The 23,997-nt window shown below is 37.9% G+C and overlaps 1 protein-coding gene across 2 annotated transcripts in view; it reads left to right on the top strand.

The window, feature by feature from the left end:
- PRKCA (protein kinase C alpha) overlaps nucleotides 1–23,997 on the top strand; it is a 157,218-nt gene that overhangs the window by 53,661 nt on the left and 79,560 nt on the right. For both annotated transcript variants that reach the window (XM_084492540.1, XM_084492541.1), the window contains exon 3: nucleotides 4,750–4,832. In XM_084492540.1, coding sequence (XP_084348666.1) covers nucleotides 4,750–4,832 — 83 coding nt within the window. The remainder of the gene's footprint in view (nucleotides 1–4,749; nucleotides 4,833–23,997) is intronic.

Below are 23,997 nucleotides of genomic sequence, written 5' to 3'. Positions count from 1 at the left end.
GTCCCTTGGGGAAATTCTGTGGCCTCACTGAAAATGCAAAGCATGTAAAATAGCAACATAAAAATTATACAGTGCTCCAAGCTACTATAGAGGCCCTTAAAGTTCTCTAGTACGCTCGGAGACTAATGCAGAGAGTGATTTCATGCTTATTTTGGTTTTATTGTAACTCCTTAGTCCAATTTGGAATCAATTCTTGTTTTGTTAGACAATAAAAGTAAAACCCAACAACAAATATTGTATGCGCAGAGTAATTTCCCCACTGCTGCCAGTCGGACCTCTTCTGCCATTTCCTTTGAAAGAATCAGTACTCAAAACCTAGAAACAAATTATGTGGACAAGTATATGTATAGCTGTTGATGTCAGGCAAATAACTGTTGTAACAGTGGAGACAAAGCTTCAAGCTTTATGTGCTTAGATATAAAGTTAATATAAAATTTTTATGGTCCTTAGGATTTAAAAAAACATATATAATTTGAGTTGGGAGAATAATCTTGACCACTACAGAAATAACTCAAAGATCACTTGAAAAAGCTCACTGATTTCTCTATAGGCAATAACTGGCAGTTCAGTTAGACTCTCTTAGAACTGCTTGTTGTTTTTTTTAATAAACTTGCATATCATTTTTTATGTGATCTCTCTGTGCAGTTTAATTTGTTTTATTGAATATATCTGGGGTATAGTATGGAAATACTTCTGTTGGGAAGGCTCATCTAGCCTGTTTTTTGTTCATATTTTGTTTTTTGTTTTCCCAAAAGTGGGAGTATAAAAATTTTTGTTTGTTTGTTTGTTAATATCTTTTTTTTTTTTTTTTTTTTTTTTTTTTTTTTTTAAGTAATTCCAATTTGTAAAATGTGCATTTCTGCCCTGCTAGTTTTTACCCCAGTTATCTGGAATGCTTGCGGCTGTAAAGCTCTTCAGATGCATGGCTCCACGTCGTGAAAGAGACTAGGGTTCAACGAGAGCTTTTTTCCTTTATAGATCATCTAATAGAGAAGATTGCTTCTGTTACTTGCTGCAGTAATATTTCATTTCTGTTTCATCAGTCTGTCATATATGAAAGCTACTAGTAACAGTGTTTTTTAGGGGATAAGTCCCATAATGTATCATACTGATAACCTCCGCACATCAGATAATTTAGCAAGCAGTTTGAAATTTACAGCACTGCCCTGTAACTATAAGTTACTGCTGGATTTTTATATAAATGTATATATTTATACGTAATAACAAGACATTTTTCTCAGTGCTGTGAACTGACAGAATAAAGTTGGCCGGAATGAGTTGTCCTCCGTTAAGTATCATAAATCCCCAGACCGTGCGGTGCATCTTCTGGTAGTGCTTTGAGAAAGCACGGAGTGCTCCTGGCCATGCTCTCCCCTCTTTCCTGGCAGCCACTTGGCATCTCCTGCTCCCTGCAGCCATTCTGGGGATGGAGACAGGGGGCAGCCAGGAGGAACAGTGACCATGATCCCACAGCACAAGGCTGGGTTTGTTCTCCCCATGCTCCCAGCCACCCCTCCCTGGGCTGCTGTGAGAAGTATTTGTCTCCAGCAAGTCCAGAGCTGGAAAGGATGGAAGTTCGCACCCATGGTATGCATACCCCAGATCAACATCACGCTGTCGAAACATGAAAATACTTCAGTAATTTTCTTTTTAATCTTAGCTGCCAGCCCGGAGTTGCTTTCCAGCAGCTATGCATGATGTGTGCCAGCTCGCTTCTGCTTATACTCTTGTTAAAATGTAAAGCAACAAATTTCCTGGCAGTCTCTGCAAAGTAGTATAATATAACTTTCATTAGGAGAAGGTGATGAGCATAATGTGACTTCTTAACAGCTGCAGTAAGTGATGTGAAGCTATTAACATCTTTTCAAAACAAGTAACAAGTGAAAGGTTACTTTTCATCTTTATTACTAAAAATGTCATGGTATTTTAAGCAGGTAATATTTTGTTTTCACTTATCCGATCTAAGTAAATTTTTATTATGAATTCTCTAGCTATGTGTTGCTTTGAAACTAAGAAAGCTTGAAAGATTCTGAAGTGTGCTGTAGTGGATGAATTTTAAAATGAAAATTTAGACAAATTTTATGTATGGAAATGACTGCTGCTAACAAAGGATTTTAGCTCACTCTTATCCTTTAACAATTAGGTTTACAATTCACCAAGAGTAGCCTATCCCACTGTTTATCCTTACATCAAATTATTTGGTTTTCACTTAAGTGTTCTTGAAAGGTGAAAGGTGAGACAGGAGTGATGCTTTGGAATTGCTTAATAAGTAACCAAGCTCTGTGGAGATGGGTAACCCACTGCAAGTACGAATGGGAAATGGAAGAGAAAGAATGAAGACCGTCAGTGTTGAGGTGCACAACCCAGTCAATTAGTAGGTGAGCAGAAAGGTTTAGGAAGTTGAGTATTCCATATTAATAAGTGTGCTTGAAGTGTAGCTTGAACTCCAGAAGGACAGACGGGATATTGTTCATTTTGGCATCTGAATCGTAGTTTGCATTGTAGTGTGACTGGCATAGTTCTCGTGGAAGTTAGTGGCTACAGTTTGTAGCCGTAGAATGAGCTGGTAGCAAGGAATGGCAGTGGTTCTCCTACATGTCATGACACTTACTACATAGTGGTACTAAAAACAGGGTCAGCATTGCCTCTAGTTGAATGAATTCCTTCATATGCTGGAAAAGGTTATCAACCCAGAGGTAGGATCTGACTAGAGTATTTCATAAATATTACCCCAAATAGATGCCCAGGCATGCAGACTTGTTCTAACCTATGTTGTAGCTGAATAAAGGCAGAGCTGCACTAGCCAGCCTAGGATTTCAGTTTATCAGAAAGACATCAGCAGTGCAGCTCAGTTCTGCAACCTCACCAGAGATATTTTTCAGATCTTTTGCATAGTTTATCTTGTATTTCTGCAAATATGTGATCACTGCCCACAGAAGTAGTGATTTAACTTTTTTGTTTTCTGGAGGATGTAACAGGATTATTTTTCTTCGTGTGATTTACTCCTGCAAACAGAAATCAGGCTATTGTCTTCGAGAGTGGAAAGTTTGGAACCAAAAATACAATTTGGAAGTGAAACGTGTTTCAGCTGCAAGTAATATTAATAGTAATTGCCACTTAGTGATCTGTCAGTTGGTAGAAACAAACCATCAAAATGATAATTGTAGGACTGATTGGGATTTAGACTGATTAACAAACTAGCCAACCAAGTGGGCACCATGTGTTGGGCCAGAACTCTGCCTCTTGTGAAGTCAGCAGAGCTGAACTGGAATCAGTGGAGCAAAGCCCATTTTGCACCATTTGTCTGCAGAATAAACATATGCCATGTCAGAAATAGAATGGCTGGAAAGAATTGCTGCATGGGCTGCTGCTGAGAAATAGCTGGAGAGGGATGTGAGGGGGATCAGGCTTCTTCACAGCCAGCTGACTTAGGGGTGCAGATGAGGCCAGTATGGCATTGTGGTGGGATCGAGAGTTGGACACTGTAGTGCCACCAAGATGCTCTTGATATCATATTTCCTAGCTTGCTTCATTGGGTGAAAGAATTTGGTATTCATTATAAATGGGAAAGAAAACTGTTAAAGATTCCACATGAAATAAGTTAGTTTGAAAAAGTGCAAGAATTTAACTTGGTTTCCATTGAAGTTGAGGAAATTCAGTGCTATTTTGCTATTGCAAGTCAACTGAAATCTATTTGATTTTTTTAAAAGCTCTGCTTTAAAACTGTGTATTTTTATTTATTGGAAACACGGCCTAATATGTTCAGGGAATGTATAACACACAGTTTCTTTACAGACTACTTTGGAATTTTCGTTATAATCTTCTGAGTCACTGTAAAACTTTGCCTGATAGCACAGTGTTTACTTCGACCTGTTCACCGTCTTAAATCTTGATTATTCTATTTTGTTCACATGTGGACTGGTTGTGAAATACCAGAACTAAGCTTAGCACTAAGAAAGAACCTCTGTAAGTGTGAAAAGCTAAAATACCTGGCTTCTGAAGTATGCTCACTCAAGCAAATAATCCTGTTTATGTGGTTTTGAGGCACGTGTGTGACCTCCGTTGTGTGACAGCCTATAGCCTCCATCACATAATTAGATTAAGCTTTCCTTATATGAAAAAGTTTTTAGATCATTCTTAAATTCTAAATGGGAATTGTACTGTAATCAGAACCTAATTTTCGTTTCTCATTACCTCCTGCCACTCTGTGATACGAGAACACTTTGTTCTCCGCAAGAGTCTTCACTCAGAGCTTTGGTTTGTCACAGAAGTAATTAACTGGTAAAGACATGGATTTTCTTAGACATCTTCATCAAGGCATGCAGGTGAACAGATCCCACAGCCAAGGATGGGTGTCCTTCCAGCTTAATGTGCCTCATTTACAGCCCCTGCTCTTGCCTGAAGGCACACTGACAGTCTTCCAGTTACAGATGTGGGTTTGGATTCAGGAAATGCACCATTCATCCCACACCAAACTTTAACACTATGGGTGGTGTTAAATATTAGAAAATTACCATTGTAGAGTCTTTAGGTTTTTAAATGTGCCTGCTTATTTCCTCTAATTATATAGTTTACTTGATGTCTGTCTTTTTTGTGTGTCTATGTTTAACATTACACTCTACTTTCTTTGAATGACTTACAGGTGAAATATGTGGCTATAAGTTTTATTTCCCATGTAACTGCATTTGTTTTAACAAAAGAAAATGAAACCTATGCAATCCTAACTGTTGTTTTCCCTTTTCTTCCTAGTTTGCTGTTTTGTGGTTCATAAGAGATGCCATGAGTTCGTCACTTTCTCATGTCCTGGAGCTGACAAGGGACCTGACACTGATGTAAGTGCATTGGCATTTGATATGCTGCTCTTATGAATAGTTTTATGTTGCTGCACCTAACAGTGAGAACACATTGCAAACAATATCAGTAAGTTCTTTATGGTAAATATTTATAATCCTACTTATTTTTAAGTGCTCTGAATTGAATATTGAATATCTATGGACTTTAAACATTTATTTTTGGTTAGAAAATTAACTACAGATGAATGTGAGACCAAGATCAATATTCCTCAGAATGTGACAACCCTGAGGTGCTTACCCAAGCTTGAAGTCAGTGTTTTATTTTTGTTTGGTTTGTGTTGAATGTATTTGATGCTAACAATGCCCAGGAGAGGCTGCACATTTTTCTGAGCTTGTTTGTGTATCTATCATATCTCAAGGTATAACCTCAAAGGTGACTCTGGTCCATGTCCTCTCTGCACACAGGGATCTGTAGCTCCAGCTACGTGCCAGTGATTAGATCCAATCTAATCTTGAGTCAGCAGACATATCTCAGATAGGTTGTTTGAAACTTGAATTATCTTTGTGCCTGAGATAGTACACCGGTCAGGATATACCCCTTCTATCTTGCCCTGTCAATACTTGCACATATACAAGGAGCATTTTCAGTCAACAATCAGTCTTTACATTCAACACAACTGCCTACATGGAGAGGCATATATACAAGAATTTTGTGTCACCCTGCTGAAATAATAAACTAATTGTTTGTTCACATAAAAATAACATTTCTTTGGGATTTGTAAATTCCACTTTACAGTGAAGTAATTTAACATCTGCTTATGGGAACAATACATTCCAAGTGTTCTTTCTCTAAACGGCTCTGTTTTGTCTCTTATAACATATTCATGCTCTAGATTGTAGGCTATTATCTCCTCTGATGAAACACACCAGAAGACTTTTCTTACTAGGTTTTAATGAGCTTCTCATGAATTGTTTTAATATGCTAGACATGAGATCAATGAACAATATATGGGTAGAAACTGCAAGAGGTTCTGGAAAATTAGAGATGTTAAAAACTTTTCTTATTTTTAAGCTCAAGTACAGGGAAATGTCCAAGAACTGGAAAGTATTTTAAGACAGCTTGTTTTTTAAACACATTTCACATAATCTAAATTTAGGCACATAAGAAATGCTTAAGTTAAGAGCTGTGTGGCAGCAGACTGAAGTTGCTGGCAGAAACACTGCAGTCCTTAACACCCATTTCTTCTCTTCCTATCTTTCCCCCTTTCCCTGTCCCCACTTACTGGGAGTCCTGACCCCTCTCATTGATCTGCTCCTAACTGGTTTAACTTGCTGCCCTCTGAAATTCTACTTGAAAACTTGGGGTTTGAGGAACTGAATTCAGAAGTAGAGAGATGCAGCAACTTCACGGCAGCAAAACCCACCAGGGCATTGGGTCTGGATGGCAGTGGAGGGAGAGTTTCTCTGCTGTCTCAAAAGGCAGATTAGATTTGTAAAGTTACATGACATGACTCCAGTCCTAGATCCTTTGTACATTGTTCAGGTAGGTAAGCAAGAAGAAGTGAAGCACTAAAAATTGTTTATTTTGTGGAAATGAACGATGCTGCTTGCTTAACGGTAGTGTTATCTTAATGACAGGTCCACAAATACGCCATAAACTTTACAGTATGATGTCATGAAATAGATATGCTAAATTTAAGTAGTTGTAATCATGAAAATATTGAAATTATTACAGTAGGACCTTTGTTTAGGAGTTCTAAATGCAACTGCATTTTAAAGAAACTGTCTTTCTCCAGAGATCACCTAGCTTCAATTACTACTACTTTGGCAACAGCTTAAAATGGAAGAAGCTTCACAATATTCTGCATACCATTGCTAAAATCAACTTAATCAGATTAAAAATATAATTGTAACTGAAACCTTTCTTTTCACCTTTCCATCTCTTTCCATATTCTGTTCTGATCTCTCACAAAATGTTCCATTATGGATCTGTATCTGTATCTCCAGACATCTTTTTCCTCCTGTTCACTTTCGGCTCTTAGCCTCTCTCCTCATCTCAAATTTTCGTCATCTTTCATCAGCTGCTCCTGCTGCAGCCCTGGTTACATACCGCAGTTTAAGCCTCGTGATACCCCAAAAGTACATTTGCTCCAGCAGTGCGATTCAAAGCATCTGTGCCAACGGCCTTGCAGCGTACGGGTGTAGTCACCAGAAGTGAAGGAGATCCAAAGATCAAGTCAGGGTATAAGACTCAGCAAATCTGGCTCCAAGCACGGAGCAGTTACTGATTACCTGTAAAGAATGTGGATGGTGCCGAGGTTTATTAGGCATGGTGAAAGGGACCAGGGGATAGGAAATGCCACTGCAGCTGCAATGCACTCCTCGGGAGCTTTGAGGGTTATTCTGAGCTGTACACAAAGCATCTCTTTCCCTTTAGTTTAGAGCACAGCTTCTTTGTAGGAAGTCACTTAACAGAGCCAAGGTCAATTTTTCTGACAGGAGTCAAAGGAAGAGACTTTAGCAGAATACTGTAGCGGTCAGAGCCCTTGCGTGGAAGATAAAGCAGGGTTTGCAGGCGTTCGTGCAGCCTCCCTGCCTGGTGCAGCCAGGGAGCTGGTCTGCAGCCTGGCTTCGGCTCATCGTGTTTGTAGCAGGCAGGCTCTTGGTGCATTTTATTAGGCAGGTGCATTTTATTTAGCAGGCTGTGCTGCAGAAACAATTGTGAAGGCAGGAACAAGAAGCCGAGATTATTTTTCATGCCCGTCCTTTTCTGAAAGCTCCTGAATTATTTAAACGTTCGAGGGATGTGTGGAAATTGTCTCTGTCTGAAAGGTGTGGCAATTAAAGCTGTCTTTTGGACTTTGGAAGTTGTGGATTTGAACTGCCCTGCGCTGCAGATGACTTTAGGCGTGGTCCAAGCACGCCTGCTCATTGGGGTGGCATTTGGGTGATTCTCTGACTTTATAACCTCATGTACACCTTCTGCATCAGGTGCCGGGCAGTGCCAGCACTGACGCTGCGTGAGCTGCTTTTCCAGAACCTCTCACCTGGACTTTGGTAGGAGCCATTCACATATCAGCTGCTGTTGGTACCAAACCCAGTAAAGGGCAGCGTTATCAGTAAAAGCCAAAGCAGGCAATAGTGCCTACAGTATTAACGCTGACACACCTTCAGCCCAGCAGTCTTAGCAGCCATCAAGCTGAATGAAATGCAGCATCACCAGTATCAGTGCCAAAATGTTAGTGCTAAAGGGGGCCAGCAAGTCAGCAACACACTCCTCTGCCTGTCCAGCTCCTCCTCCTCCTCTCAACATGGCTCATACCATTGCTGATTTGCTTTGGTCAGTCCTAAAAACGAAGCAGAACAAAACAAAACAAGTTTTGTTTTAACGCTCAGTTGTGAAATAAGATGTTTAAAAACATGCATTGTTGTTTGAAAATTTCAGTGGTGACACTTGTGGCTTGTTCTTCCGTATCTGCAGTGAACGGCTTGATTCTTGAATGGTTTTGATTTTTGTTAACAGTTTGTTTTTCCCTGGAGTTCATAAATAAGAATGAACATTTATGACACCATTTAAGTTTACCAAGAATCTCTTCCCTGTTTTAGAATCTGCTACGTGGCAGATTTTTAATAGTCTTTAATATTGCTGACTGTACTTCCTGATTTTATTTATTTATTTATTTTTGCCTTCATGATTAAATATATAAACCAAATGCCTTATTTTAGTATTAGGGTTGCAAAATGATCATTTTCAATATTTACGCAGAAGTGATATCTGAAAAACGCTTTTAAGATTAAAAGCAAACAGAAAATGTTTTATTAAAACTGTGGTACATTAGTGGGTCCTATTAAACAAAGAGGATTGTAGAATGTTATACTTTAATTTACTGAAATGTTTGACTATTATGTCTGCCCTTTTACAGTTCAGTAACTTATTCCTATCCTAGTCAGTACAAGCTTAGTTCAGAAAAGTAATGTACTATGGAGCTTATCATAATATTTAGCAGATTTTTAAATATTTTAAAAGTCCTTTTCTAAATTGTTTTGTGCAAGTGCACCATTCATTTGAATATTCAAATTCTCCAGTGTCTTTGCCTTTCCATTAGTTGTAGGAGAGTGCAATATTGCCGTTAATGTAAGAAAATTTCCAGGGCAGTGCAATACACAGGTTGCAGTTGTCTCTCTCTTGTCAAACATGTATAAAAAAAGAGAGAGAGAGAGAGAGAAAGATAAACATATCCACCTGCATAAATATATCTTCCTTATGTTTTTCTCAGGTGAGGAAATTTCTGTTTTTTTTTGCAATCACACATCTCCTTGGAAATGTGCTGTTTTCTATTTATTTATTTATTTATTTTTCCTGTAAGCTTTTTCAAGTGATAGACATTTATTATGAGAGATGGCAGTTTTTGTCTTACACAATACCATGATGTTCGTAGCAAGAGCAGAGCAGAGCCAGCAGGTCGGAACCAAGGGACAGTGCGGGTCTGCTAACAAATGGCTTGGCATACTCCGTGCTTGAGCCTTCCAGGGAGTATTGTTCTGCTTCAATAAAAGTTACAAGCTAGCACTCACTGCACTTTTCACATAGAGCAGGCAATCCTCACAAATATTTCATTGGAATAATTATCAGTCATATTTATTCTACTTGACAAGGAGACCCCAAAGTCTACCAGCCAGATAGATGCCTCGCAGCCAGTTAGCCAGGATTAGCATAAAAAAAAACATTTCCATGTACACGTTTTCCAGTCAAACAAAATTGCCTTTTACAGCCACAGGAGGCAGTACTTGAAGGTGCGTATTCCCAAACGTCCTGCGGAGGTCTGGGTATCTAGGACATGATGGCAAGGATTTATTTATAGATTTGTCTTGAGGCGAGATGGTATGGCATTTACACTACAGGCCTCAAGGGATGTGGAGGGTTCCTGAGTAGTGAAGTTTGTTAGTCGTTTACAAAGATCCAAAGGGGGGAAAACCCTTAGCTTTTGTAAGTGGTGTTCTGACTTCCATGGAAGCTGAATGTGTATACAAGGGAGAGGGCTAAGCATATCTTTAATTTTATTTTTATTTTTTTGGAAGAGAGAATTGGATTACTTTAAATCATGTGCAAAGAGATTTCTGTCATGTAGTGAAGTTTTTGTCAAAGCTGTGAAGTTTTTTTGGCAGCAGCAATGCCCTGTGGAAAGGCAAGGCTCTACTGGAAGTGTCAGGAATTTCTCCAAATGTACTGGACAGTTGCAGTGAAGCTTGGTTTTAAATTCTGGATATTCAGAAAACAAAAAAAAATATTTTCAGACTATGCTATGCACAACCCTTTTCTTATTTCATAGCCTTTCTTACTTGCCATACAGTATTTGACAGTAAATTTTGACCATGCAGCTGTATAAAATCCTGTAATATGCTAAAAATAGTGGTGTACAAATATTGTCTCCTTGTGTAACATTTTTTCTGCAGTACTCTATAGCTGTAACAGAGAAAAAAAGTCATTATTATTACTTTCAAATTAAGTGCCTTAATAAAGGTGCATGCAAAAAAGAGGGAAGCCTAAAATCCCTTCCTTTTTGTTTTACTCAGGTTAGCTGAAATGAGAGGTTAAAAGAGCTGGGTTTGTGCCAAAAGGAAAATATTATTGGTGAATAAAGTGGTCTTCTCTGTGGCAAGTGCTGAAGTGATGGTGCCTGGGGAGCAATATTTTGTTTCAGTTGGATCAACAAGAATTCAGACAATCAAAAAAAATGTAAGTCTGTAATGTCTTAGCAAAATAACGATGCAGGAACTTATCACTATCTAATATGTCCCTGTGGTTTGAATAGAAAATATTCATCTTTTCTTCATGACCAGCTTTGAAGGTGATGCTACTGAGTACTATTTAACAGCTCCTGTATTTCAAGCCTGCTGCTGTTATGCTCTACTCGAAGCATCATCTCCAATTCAGATTTTTTTTCTTTTATTTTTGGAAGCTTACTTAGTGTTCATAAAACTGTTCTAAATTGTTGATGAAATACTTTAATTTGAGTAAACTACTGTAAATATATGAGCAACCTCTAAAATTGACTGCGATAGTAACTAGCTTCACTAAGATGACTTTAAAGGACCACTAATTGAATTTCTTTCAAAAAAGATACTTTAAAATTGAGTGTTAAATCTTTTCTTTGTTTCTTAAAGAAATGTAGTAACCAGACTGTTTTCAAACTGAATTAGAATTAAAATAAAACCCCAGTACTTTAAAATACTGTCTGAATATATTAACTTTTTAAAACAGTGAGTCTATAAAACAACATAGATTGCATGAGAGCTCACATATTGCAGTCTTTGTATCAGTACTATTCTCCTTTCAGACTTGGAATAATATAGGATTCAAAGGAGGTTGATAAGCTAAATAAATAAATAGAAATTAAAAAGTCAAAAAGGGGGGTGGGGGGGAGAAGGGACGCAAGTGACTATACTGTTGAGGGAGATTAAATCTGACTTTCCTACTCCGAATTGCAGTGAGTTCTTAATATTTAAGCACCTGGGAGAGAATGAAGTGATAAGATTATGCTTACGCAAAACGAACCAGCAAAGCCATCTCATCTCAGCCAGCAGAGTAACTGACCTCTGGGATGGTGAAGGTGACATAGATGGAAAAGATGTTAACGTGGATAAACCTCTTGATATTGAAATTATTTGGGAGTTTTATTATCTTAAGCGCATTTGGCAAAGGAAATCATTCTAAATTTGAACAACTGAGGTTCCACGGGATGCTGCAGGAGCTGAATATGCTCACAAGTAGCTGGGATATTGCAATAACATCACTACACAATTCTCAGGAGGGTGGGCTGACAAGAACTCGGGAGGGCAATACTAAAAGTTCAGATTTTTTTCCACATGTAACGGTGTGAGGTAATAAAATGGGGGTGAAGGATCAGTGTGAGCTGATGGTGAAGGCAGCAGTGCGGGAAGGAAGGAGCCAGGCCTCCTTGCAGGTGCTCCTCCAGGAGCCTCGAGGCCTCCTGGTGGGCCGCACGCAGCCTGCGTCTCACACCAGGGTGCTGAGGGGAGTGTGGGGATGGCTGAGAAGTGAGAACGCCGATTTTCAGTGCTTTTTGTAGAGTTCTGCAGCCCTTCCAGAGGGGAATTTAGGAAAAAAAGGAAATGCTAAATGTCTTTGAAGGTGTTTGGCTGCTTTCCCTGGCTGCTGGGATGTAAGAAGGATCATGCAGGCAGCTTGTGGAGGGGGCCTTGGCTACTGAACAGTGATGGCTTTGGGGGCAATGAGGGGTAAATGCTGCAGCAGGTTGCTAAAAAAGCGAAGGCACCTTGTTTGGGGGCTTATGGTGCTTTTCCAAATGGTGCTGTATGTTTAATTTTGCACTAAGACAATGGGGAGAGGCAAGATGAGTCCTGTGAGTCTGTGTTATGCTTTTCATGCTCTAAGCCCTGTGGTTTTAGAATTAGAAGAAAAGCTGAAGCTCAGGTACTGGGGGAGCACTAGTGGAAAATGACCCAGCAGTGGGCTTGGGGTCGGCATTAGGCTTGGAGCGGTGCTCCTTGGCTGGGCAGTATTACCCCAGGCAGTTCGGGAGCTGCTGTTGTGATAGAAATCCTTCAGGAGCCACACTACTGTGTTAAGCAGGGCTAAATGGGGGTAGGTGGGCTGTCCTGAGCTGTGTAGTCATCTTACTGCTTGCTTTTCCTTTTCTGTTGAGTGCCAGGTGCTGAAATCTTCAATGATTTTTGTGATTCTTTTTTTTCCTTTGCTCATTTTTTTGTTTTGCTGGCTTTATTTATATATCCAGACTGTTTATATGTTAGGAAGACAGTTTCAGAATATTTCCAAGTTTTTTTAAGAAATATTTCCAAGTTTCAGAGTGAGAGATGAAGTTGCTTTACCAGTCTTTGCTGGGAATTTAAAAAATAAAAACAAAACAAAAAAAAGTCATGGAAAACGAAGGCAGTAACAAAAAAGCATAGTATTAAGACTTACTGTAGAACGTAGTTAAAAAAGGATTTTAATCAGAAAGCTTTGCAGCCGTTTTTCCAGGGATAATGAAACACGGCAGCAGGCTGCCTCTGATTTGCTTTTAACCATTCGGTTGTTTTTGCAGTGAAATGCGACAATCATCTATGTTTCACATTGCAAGGGACTTGAACAACAAACAGGCATCACTGACAAATATTATAGCCAACAAGAATTTTCTTCTTGCTAACCCAAATTTTGGGCAATAGACAATCTTATACCAGAAATATTTTCTTTTTAATTAAAATAAAAATCTGCTCACTTTATTACAAAAGATACACAAAGGCAGGCAAATCTGTCAAATAACAAAGTTTACTGCCTGCCAGAATATCAAAAACTCTTTCTTAAGGAGATGCTTTTATGAATTTTTTGTTGTGATTCTTAAACAGCTCTGATGCAATAGAATTATTAATCTTGCACTGTATACCCTAAGGAAAGAAAATATAGAAATCTGTACATGTATAAGTTGAGATATCAACTTAGTGTGTATTAATCTCTGTATTAATCAGAATAAATTTGTCTACAGTAGACATTAGTAGATATTATAAAACATTTACAATGCAAACATAGCTTTTGTCAAAATATGATATTCTTTACTATATTCCTACTTCCTTTTCCCCAAAAGCTAGTCCTAGTTACCAAAATAAGATCACACTCAATGCAGTAAGTACTTTAAAAAAAAAAAAAAAGTAAAGTACAAGAAGAATACTTTTATTATAAAACCAAATATTTTATTTCTTATGATTACTCTGACTTCTTAATCTCCGCAGAATATCCAAAGTAGCATATGGCAAAATAAAAGTTTCATGCTACTGGGGTACATACTTGTGGTTTTGATCTCAAAACCATACAAACTAACTGAAGGGAAGATTTGCCTATCAAAACTCTTAATTATTTAATAATCATTTTTAATCAGCTATTTTGAAATGCAGATATTGGAGTATACTGACAGTGAATTGCACTTCAAACAGGATCACCCAAGTCAAGGATCCTTTTAATGACTGGGAGGGAAATTTAAAAAAATAAATCTCCAAAACCAAATAAAAAGATGATGTGTGCATTGTGTGTACAGTCTGCACATACTCTGCTGGCACCTGCAGCTGGTTCATGTGCTTCCTTGAACCCCACTCCTTGTGCTCCACCAATGTAGTTCTTGGATTGACTTTCTCAAAGGAGCTCTTGAAAAGAGCCATGCAGGTCCTCTCCTTCCCCTTTTTATGGGACATGTGAGATGGGTGACTGCCTACACCTCATGGCAACTCTGAAGCCACACTTACCTGGATCTTCCATCGCATCTTCAGTGGTTCAGTTCACAGGGCTGGCACCTGCGACATGGGGCAGGTGCAGTTCAGCTGTTCTTTATTATAGCCTGAGTTTGGACAATTCACAGCTTTGAAAGCTTTGGATTTATAAAGAATATCTTTCTGATTTTTCTCCAGCCAAATCAATTCAATTGCCGAGAATTGTATCATTAAAGAAATTGAGTTTACATTTTTCTTGATTTTTGCTGTGCAGTATACAGTATAGCACAAATGATCCTTGAAAGAGTTAATAACTGAAGAGAAAGTACTGCTGAGAGATAGAAAATTTATATAAATGATGAATCTAAAAATATCAGTGATTTTCATAAGAAGTTAGCATTTGAGAACAATTATTAGGCAGTGATATTATAGAAGGAGAGCTCTCAGCAAAGTTATTCCCAGTAGTAAAAAGAAATCTTGTTGATAGGGTTGCAGTTTTAATGGCAGTAAGTACAACTGATTAAGCGATCTGCTGGGTGCTCATTTACAATCAACACTTTTTTGAATCCCCAAAACTGAAGTTGAAGTTTTTCCAACAGCCCTTATTTTCCCTGTCCAATTGTTAGAGGGTATTTAGTTGTGCAATTTAAGTAGAATTTAATTATTTCCAAGGAAACCCTTTCCAAAAGTTTGTTGTGTCAATCTTTAAGCTGTATGTAAATATTAATGATGTGATATTAGGGTGTAGAGGGGGGAAAAAGCGTCAGGCTTACCGATAATGTTTTGTTACGTGAGATATCATGTGTAAAATATAATATAACCATTTCTATCAGGTTCCACCCCCACAATCACATGTTTAAAAATAAAACCTGATTATGGCATACTGAACTTATTAGCTGGGAGGAACGTACGCAGGCACAGACCACTGAGAAAATTTTGCAGAATGCCAAACGCTTTTAGCACTGTCTGTTTTTGAGGTGGCAGTTCTTGCACCAAAATTAGATGAAATCTTAATTTGGAATAAAATGAGTGGGCTAATTTTGAAAAGCACTGTAGATCCCATATGCTACAAATAATTCTGGGATGTGTCACCAGGGAGCATACCTATCTTTGTAAATTGTTGGTGGCTGTTTCCTTGGGGTGCTGGGAGAAATTTGCCAATGCTCTCTGAGATAAACTGGTGTAGGCTCTGTCTCTTAATTTAAATCACAATTCCGGGAAGCTGCCTGTGGGGCTGGGGGAACAAGAAGCACTTGTGCTTTGTAGGAGGCAGCGGGATACTTTTATCATCGTGCTTTGATCACGGGCTAGAGGGAAGAGAGCGAGGGGAGGTTGGGTCTGACCCTTACCAGCAAGAGAGCCACCACCACCCTCCTGTTTGCTGAGCTCTGTTTTTCTGTCTGGTCCTGGTAAAGCTTTTGGGTAGCTTTGCATAAACAAGCTCGGTTTTATGCTTGGGCTTGCTTTTGTTATTTGTTCATTTCCTCTTCCTCTTAGCTGTCCATCACTGGGGTAACATCCAGGTAGTTCATAGATTTTCTTTAGGCTTTGGAAAAGATCAGATTGTCTTGAAATAGCCAGTGATATCAGGGAGCGTGCATTATATAACATCACTGTCAGAAAATAATTATTTGTTTTTATAATTGGTCAGATTTTTGTGACATGCTGATGAAAGTTTATGCACACGGATTTTAAACCAACAGCATATTATCTGCAGTGAAGAGCAAAATACTGCTGCTTCCATTGAAGTACCGTTGTGCCAATCATGATTCCTTTCATAATTTGATTTCAGCTATTCCCTTGCAGATAAACAGGAGTGTGACCCATGTGATTAATGAAACTTAATCCTTAAAATACCAGCGATCATAAGCTGAGCTCATAAAGTAAAAGCAAAAGCATACCATAAATTCTGCTAATGAGAACTTAATAGATATAAGAGTCTGAGATTGATTTATTTGTTTTTCTTTTTGTCCCCACGAGGAGGGTACCTGCTGAACTAAGGCGTGAAAGAAATTTCTCTGTGTTGGGAAAACCGTTGTAATCTGTAACAGAGCTACCTTCAGGTCTGTTTCTACGGCAACAGGAGCATCAGACCAGCAAAGAATGGACCAGAAGGGAGATAAAAGCCTCTATAAAAATAGTTACAAAAAGCATATGCATAGATTTGGCTACTTTTGTTTCCTCTTAAAAAAATTAAAAATAAATGAAATCTGGTTATTCTGGTAGCTATTTAGGTTGGACCCTATTGGTATTGAAAGACTAGCAGAATATCAAATGATTAGCTTCATGGACAATGATTAAGAAGAGTTTATAAAAAAAACAAACAAAAAAACAACACTCAAGGCTGAGCTTACTGGAAGTGATACAATTTTTAAATCAGTTTTTATCTAACATCTTAAAAAGGCATTTTCTGAATCTTAGGGTTTTCTCTTTTTTATTTTTTATTTATTGGAAAAGTTATTCTGAGATGGTTTATATATATTTAGTTTGCAAATAACCCTTCTTCCTTTCTTACTAGTTGCTTTATTATCAATGATTTCTTTTGGGTGTCTAATTGTGAAGTATGCAAATTGGAAGTTACTTATTGCTAGTCCATGTGGTCAGTATTATTCTTCTCTGTGTCCCTGTGTTGTCAGAGAATGGGTAAGACCAATGTGAAGAAAAAAAGAAAAAAAAAAAAAGAATTTAAAAGCTCTTTTCTCCATCTCTTACACTTAGCACTAACACTAATTAAAAACACATAGAAAAAGCATAATTACATCAGAACTTGACATTAATACTGTGATACTTCTTGAAAATGAAATCTTCTGATCTCTTTTTAGCAAAACCTATTTTTATAATGTTTTTCTTATTTCAAAGAAAAAAATCTGGTTAAAAAGAATGTGATGCATATTTATCTGCTTTAATTTCATTGATGAATTTAAAAATATTTTTTCAGAAAGAAAGAAACCTTTTGAAAATATTCTAGCTTTTGTCCTTCAGATATTCCTAATGCATGGTTCTACAGGTGCTTTGCAATGCATTAATGTTTAGAAGTCTGACTTTCAGAGCTTTGAAAGCAAGCAAAAAAGCCTAAGTATTATACATAAATAACAGCAAAAGACTGTTGCTATTTTACTTTAAAAAGTTAGCATATCACTTTATAGAAGTGTGGCACCACTTTCTTTATAGTTTTTACTTCTGATCTTTGTAAAGTATATAAAAATGTGCACTGTCACATTTCAAATGTGCATTACTAATACAGTGATTTGGAAAACAGGGTGACGATATAGTTGCACAGTCTCGATTACTTGAAATGAAGAGCACTGTGTAAATCGTGATAATTTTGTTGAATAGGAATTCAAATAAGCATAGGTGAATGATTACTTTTAGAGTGTTTGTATAGGTAGTAGTTTATAAAAATTCGTATACACCTTGTCCAGAAATAAGGCTAAAAAGCAGCCTTCCTGCAGAGCTGAGGTTAGAGGGAGCTGGGAACAGTCAGGCATCAGAATGTATATAAAACCTGTGCTAGGAAGGCAGTTTGTATATACATGTTATTTTTATGAAGAATGTTCTTTCTTTCATTCCCACAGATTTTTCTTCAGTAGTTTTCTAGATTTTTTTTCTAGAATAACTTGAAATCTAGAATTATCTCAAATGGTTTTCTTCCTGAGAAAACAATTTGAAATTAATTAAAGGTAATTTGAGCCCTTCAGTCCTTGCACACAACAGGCAGAAGACCTGGATATCTCTTATAAATAGCTTTATGAAATCCTTCCTTAGTTCAAATCCACTTTTATTTTTCAAGGTCTATATTAGTACCTACAGATTGACCTACTTACAAATAAATGAGTCATGTTGTATTGTTAAATCTCGGAGCCTAAAATCCCATTCCTCACCACACATTTACGGCATTGCTTTTTGAACATACTAAAAAGCTTTTTACTTCACTTAATTAAAATAAGAATTTTAACAAGCAGAGATTTCATATGGTCGTCCTCAAAGTTTATTCATTTTGTCCTGTTGACTTTGTTCTGCAGAATGAAATTCATTTCTCAATCTCGAGATTAAATTAAGTCAACACTAATGTATAATTTCACTACTTCTTCATTAAGATAGAACACTTCTACACATATGAGTGGTAGGTAATATAAAAGAGGAAATAAGAATTAACCAAGGAAAGGTGGAAGCTGTCGATATGGAAGGTCTGAACTCAAGGAAGTGCTGAGGGTGAAGGAACAGGTGCCAATGGCAAATTGACTGCTCTGGCTCAGTTCTGGCCTCCAAGGGAAAGTGCTGTAGGAGAGGAAGCAAGAAAATAAAAAAGGGCTGTGGAAAATAAAGGAGAAATTAAAGCAGTCCTGTAACTTTTAGGAGATATGTTCAGTCCCTCAGAGTTTTAACATCTGTCACTTGTGTCCTTGTGTGCCAAGAGCATGATTGGGACCATTCATGAAAACCAAAAGAGCTGTGCAATCAACAGACTTTGTTCAATATTCCTGCATAAGGGGGATTTGCAATAAATAACATGAAAGACTGCAGTCAAACACAAATGGCTTTATTTTTAATATGCCTAATTTAGAAACATGCCACACAGAGGTAAAATTAAGCAAAATAGAAAAACACTTCACTTTTTTTCTTTTTTTTTTTTTTCCTTTTTTTTTTTTCTTTTTTCTGGAAGCGCATTATGCAACGAGTGGGGTAGAAAATGTTCTATTCTACCATTCCAGACTAATCCTTTGCTCTTATGTGAGAAGGTGCAGCTGTTTACTGAACTTACAAGCTCAAATCAAATCAAAGTGTTTCCCAGTGCTTTGTATTTTGTAACAATAAAGCCTTCAGGTCAAATGAGGAGACCGCTGCTGCGCCCAGACGGATGCCGGAAGGCCTCAGGTCTACCTCAGGGAGGTACATCGTATACCTAAATTAAGTCGGAGGTACGTTGTATACCTAAATTAAGTCACTTCAGTGACATAATAGGCCAAAAAAGACTACTAAAATAAAAGTTTATTTTCAAGTAGTCCTAAAATGGATGAAGTGCCGTTTTATTTGTTTCTCATTAGCTGTCATTGCACAGCACTTTTTTTTAATCTCTCTGCTCCTGTCAGAGTACAGTCCATTCACTCAGGTTCATTACTGCTTGTTTTGCCAATACTGTTGGGATACGCTCCAAGAATTTGGGTTATTAGTCATTGCAGTAAGCGACCAATGCATCTTAATCAATACGGGCTTCCAAAAATTAAACATTTCCTGAAGTTGTGGTTCAAAATGATCGCATTTAAAAATAAAGTACCTCCTTAATACACAGATTATCTTTTTTTCTCTTCTGATAAGGGAACCTTTAACATGACAATATTTTTTGAATGAAGACCATTTGGTAAAATTTGCCCTACTGTAAAGAGGATATGCAATTCCTCATGGACACACATTTGACATATATGCACAGATATTGTGCAATCTATATGCCCCTTAATATTTGTGTTCACCATCAGAGTCAGCAGGAGCTGCAAGTAGGCACTCAGAGCTTTTGGAAGTGGGGTTTATAAATCACAAACACCAAATGTGGGAACGTGTGTATTATACCTGGTTTAAAATATTTCACTAAGACACATGCTGTTTGCACTGGCTTTTGTTCATGCAGTTGCATGCCTATTTGTGCATAAACATTGTCACTACATATCATTAAGTATTTATAGCACCTGTGTATTTGAAAAGCATTATATTTACACTGATATGGGGTAGAAAAAACTCAGTACTGCAAGTTAGTATAGCACAGCATACAAGTTTTGAAAAAAACACTTTTCAAGGGAAAATTCTATAAACAAATGAAAGCTTCTTTGAATTGAACAGGCTAACAGTTGTTTTGTAAAATGTACTGGATGCAAAATACTGCTTCAGAAACCTTGATGGTAAAGACAAATTTAGAAAAAGGTCACAGAAACAGTGGGTTTCTAGGCATTTCTAACATTAACACAGAATTTGCATTTATGTCAGTGGGAGTCTTTTCAGTGCCTAATGAACTGCGCTTGATTTATGAACTTGATATTGAAGCTGTTTCTTTAACACAAAAAATAAAGAGTAAGTAAGATTATAACTGTAATGAAAACTAAAGCGTCACAAATCTACTGTGTTGCATCTATAAAATTGAGAGTGCTTAGGAAGACGTTGATTGTGTAGGAGTGCTCAGTGCATCTTCCGGCAGGCAGAAAGAGGTTCGGCCCTGGTGGCAGTGGAATGAGCACACCCTGCTGCTGTGCTAATAATGCTGAGTGAAACCTGTGAAATTGGATTAAAAAAATACAGTTTTAGTGGGAAAGGGAATGTGAAATGTTGTGCTCCTGCTGTCCTGTTGTAGGAGACTCAAAGAGCCACAGCCTGGAGAAACGTTGCCTGCAGGGGATGTGCCAGGATGCTGTGGTGCTGAGCTGTGCCAGTGCTGAAGTTGTGTTGAGCTAAATGTGCACATGAGCACCAAACACTTCACCTTAAAAAAGCGTTACACAGTCACTCCCATCATTTTTTTATAAGCTTTGCATTTTTTATATAACTTCTTTCTGATTAAAGAGAGGTGGAGGTATCGATAAGTCCAATGACAGGAAACCATAGGTTACAAAAATTTAATAGAATTTCAGAAAAGGAGATAGGAAAAAGTGTTTCAACTTGATTCTCTGATGTCCAAATCCTTGTACAAAATCATGCAGTTATAGCTAGTTTTTAAAAAAAAAAAAAATTGTTTAAGTCTGTTAATGTTATTCTAACTTCAAAGATAACAACTTAAAAGTGATGTCTGTCAATAAAGGGAGAAAACTAATAGGTAATAATCAAAATAAATGGAATTAGGGCCTTGCTAATGATATTCCATAATTAGATCTTCTTAATGGATGGGTAGAATAATCTATTTAATTGTAACTATAGTTTGTGGTAGAGTACTATGCCTTATTGTATTATGTCTCTATAAAGAAAGAAGCAGCATTACTTTTGGACTAACTACATTTTTCTCAAAATGCTTTAATTTCTAAATTTACTAGATATTTAGCCACCTCTTTGTGAAGTGTTTCCTTACTTTTTCCTCATGTCACCAATGCTTTGATGGAAAGGGATGTTTCACCAACCTTCTGAATTATGCAGCGTGGTTTTTTGGCCTGACGTATTTTCAAGTTTACACTGCTATCTAATGATTTATCCTTGACTGGCGTTCCATATGTTGAGATGTTCTTTATCTGTGGCCTGATTAAATGAAAGCATATACTGTCTGTCTCTGATTCAATTAAGACGAATTGGACAGACTGGCCTCCTTAATGCTCTTCAAAGCACATTATTAGGCTGTACAGTCCCTTCAAGATGACTTGTCAGACAATGAATCACAGAACAACAAAATGTTTTGGGTTTGAAGGACCCTTACAGTCCCCTCAGTGCCTCCCGCTGCTGTGGGCAGGGACTCCCCCACCAGTCCCGGTTGCCCAAAGCCCCTTCCAGGGATGGGGCTCCCACAGCTTCTGCTGCAACTTTTCTGATGAGAAACAATAGCATTGAAGTATTTCAGTAGAATATACTACATCTGTGCTTTGGTAGCTTCCTAAATTGTAGCCCTATTTAAGAGATTTTGGGGCATCTCTCATGGACTAGGTAGCACAAGAAAATCAGCAGAGCCCATGCACTGCTGGTAGGTTTTTAAGTTACATCCTGCCTCCGCTGGCATGGGCAGTCACGTGCAGTAAGGTGAGATCTGCTTGTTGATTCTATTTACTTAACTGGACATCGATTAGTTATATTTTCCTTAAGTTCACTGCAGTCCTTGTTTGCTCTCTTTGATTAATTAATTATGCTTTTAACACAGCAATTTAGCCTTTTATTTCTCTCTCGAGCCCTTACTCTCCTCTCACATTGAAGGTCTGACCAGGAGCTCATCTTTAATGTAAATCACCATTTTTCTCTTCTCAACACATACATGCAGATGGTGTTTCAGTTCTTGCTGGAAGTTGTCTCTGCAGAAGATGTTGCCAAAGTGTCATCGTTAACTAGCTGGCAGAAGTTTTGAGCTATTGGCCACCTTTCCTTCAGATGATCACAAATTTTACCCTGCTATTTTTTTATTATTATTTTCAGTGACCGTTGGATTTCCTTTGTAGCCTTCCTTTGATGAGTGGGGACAGATGAACACAGCAGTGTGCTACGGGTTTTGTCAGCCAGAATGAATTTGTTGAGGTTCTGCTGATAGCTTGTGCAGGAGAGGGAGGTAAAAAGAAGGAAATAGGAAAAGACAGTTACATACACGCCATGTTTTAATTCTCCAGATTAGTTTATTGTGAACAACTGTCCAACAGACTTGAAACATTGTTTGTCTTGAAGCAAAACAGTCCTTTAGCAGCATGGTTCAATGTAGGGCACCTTGTGAACTGCGCTTCCTCGCTTTGCTGGGTTTTCCTTTGGGATGTTTCACTGTCCTGACCTTGCATAAACCTGCTGCAGCCAGAAAATCCTCTGCGATTACATCCTGAGATGCTGTGACTGTACAATAGTATTCTCCAATTTCCTTTAAAAGTTATTTAATGATATTTTAAAAGCAATTGGATTATTCTGCAGAAAAGAAGAACATTTATTTGTTTGTGATATAGAACAACAGAGAAGGCACATAGTAATTTTTGCTGGCTGTTTGGGTGATTCAGTGAAGGCTGATGGAGTATCTGTAAGTACTTCAAATTGAAGTTTGAGATTTAGCTACAAAATTCATCATCCCACAGTAAAGAGGAGAATTTAATTTCATTGTCAATACGTAAGATGAAAATTTACTAAAGCTAGATGTTACTGTGAGTAAATTGAATTTGAATTCATTAAGAACCTAGAAACAATCAGCAAGTCAGTAATGAAACAGCAGCAAATGCAAAAACAGGCATTTAATATTAGCACAGGTCTTGGTGAGCTTGCTGCAAGCTTCTTACTGCTGCCTTCTTATTCCCCAATTCCTAGCCTGATTTTGTAAACAAGCTGCGTGTGACTTGTCAGGACATTTAGCCCATCCTGCAGCTTGATCTCTGTGACTTAAATAATTCCCTGCTCTACCAGATAATTCATCCAGCCACTCCTCTCTCCTGGCTGCTCCCCTACCCGTTGTAAACTCAGGATCCTGATCCCTGGCCAAGCACCCTTGCAGCACCTCTTGCAATTCTCTCTGGGGCCCTACGAGGTAAGAGCTCCTTAGCACAGGTATTTTATAAATTAGTAATTAGACACAAAGCAAATGAGTCCTGCATCACACCGGGAAGGGGACAGAATTCCCGTTCTAAGCTCAAATTCTTCCCAACCTCCCATGTTGCAGAGCAAGCGTGTGAGTAGCTCTCCTTGCCTTCAGAAAGCACTGTGAAAATAAATGGTTTCCTCAGGAAATGTTTACCAGGATAGCGTTTGTCCTTTTCAGAGGACAGGGGATTGAAGGTAGGGGAAAAAAGATTTCTGATCAAGAAATTGAATCCCTTCCTTAATAAGGGCTCCATTTAGGTTATTACAGCGTGATATTTCAGACATTTATTTTAAGGCCATGTGAGAAGATTGTGGCTTTAAAAGATATTGAATATTTAAAAGAAGTGTTCTAAAATGTTCCGAATTCTCAAGGGACAGATTAATAACTTCAAGCTAAAATATTTCAAAATAAGAAAGTTATATTCCAATGAGTTTTTTGCCTGCTTAAAATAACCCAGCTGTGAAACTGGAAGTACGTGGTACTAAGTGTTCTTTGTTCAGAGTTTAAAAATAATTCAAAACCCCAGAGATCTGGAAGCAGATGTCTGTGCTTCAGGATTCAGAGGGCCCCAACAATGGGAATATCTCATTGTCAGCTACTGATTTCATATTCATGTGGCACCCATTTATTTGCAGAAAAGTTTCTTTTTCCAAGGGTTAAGGCATAGTCTTCAGACATATGGGTTGGTTTCTTTTTTTTATATTTTTTTTTCATGCTGCGTGTGCTTGGACTAATTGTTCCAAC

The sequence above is a fragment of the Aythya ferina genome (genome assembly GCF_964211825.1).
Source record: "Aythya ferina genome assembly, chromosome: 18".
In the NCBI taxonomy this organism is placed as follows: domain Eukaryota; kingdom Metazoa; phylum Chordata; class Aves; order Anseriformes; family Anatidae; genus Aythya; species Aythya ferina.
This window is presented reverse-complemented; position numbering and strand designations above follow the sequence as displayed.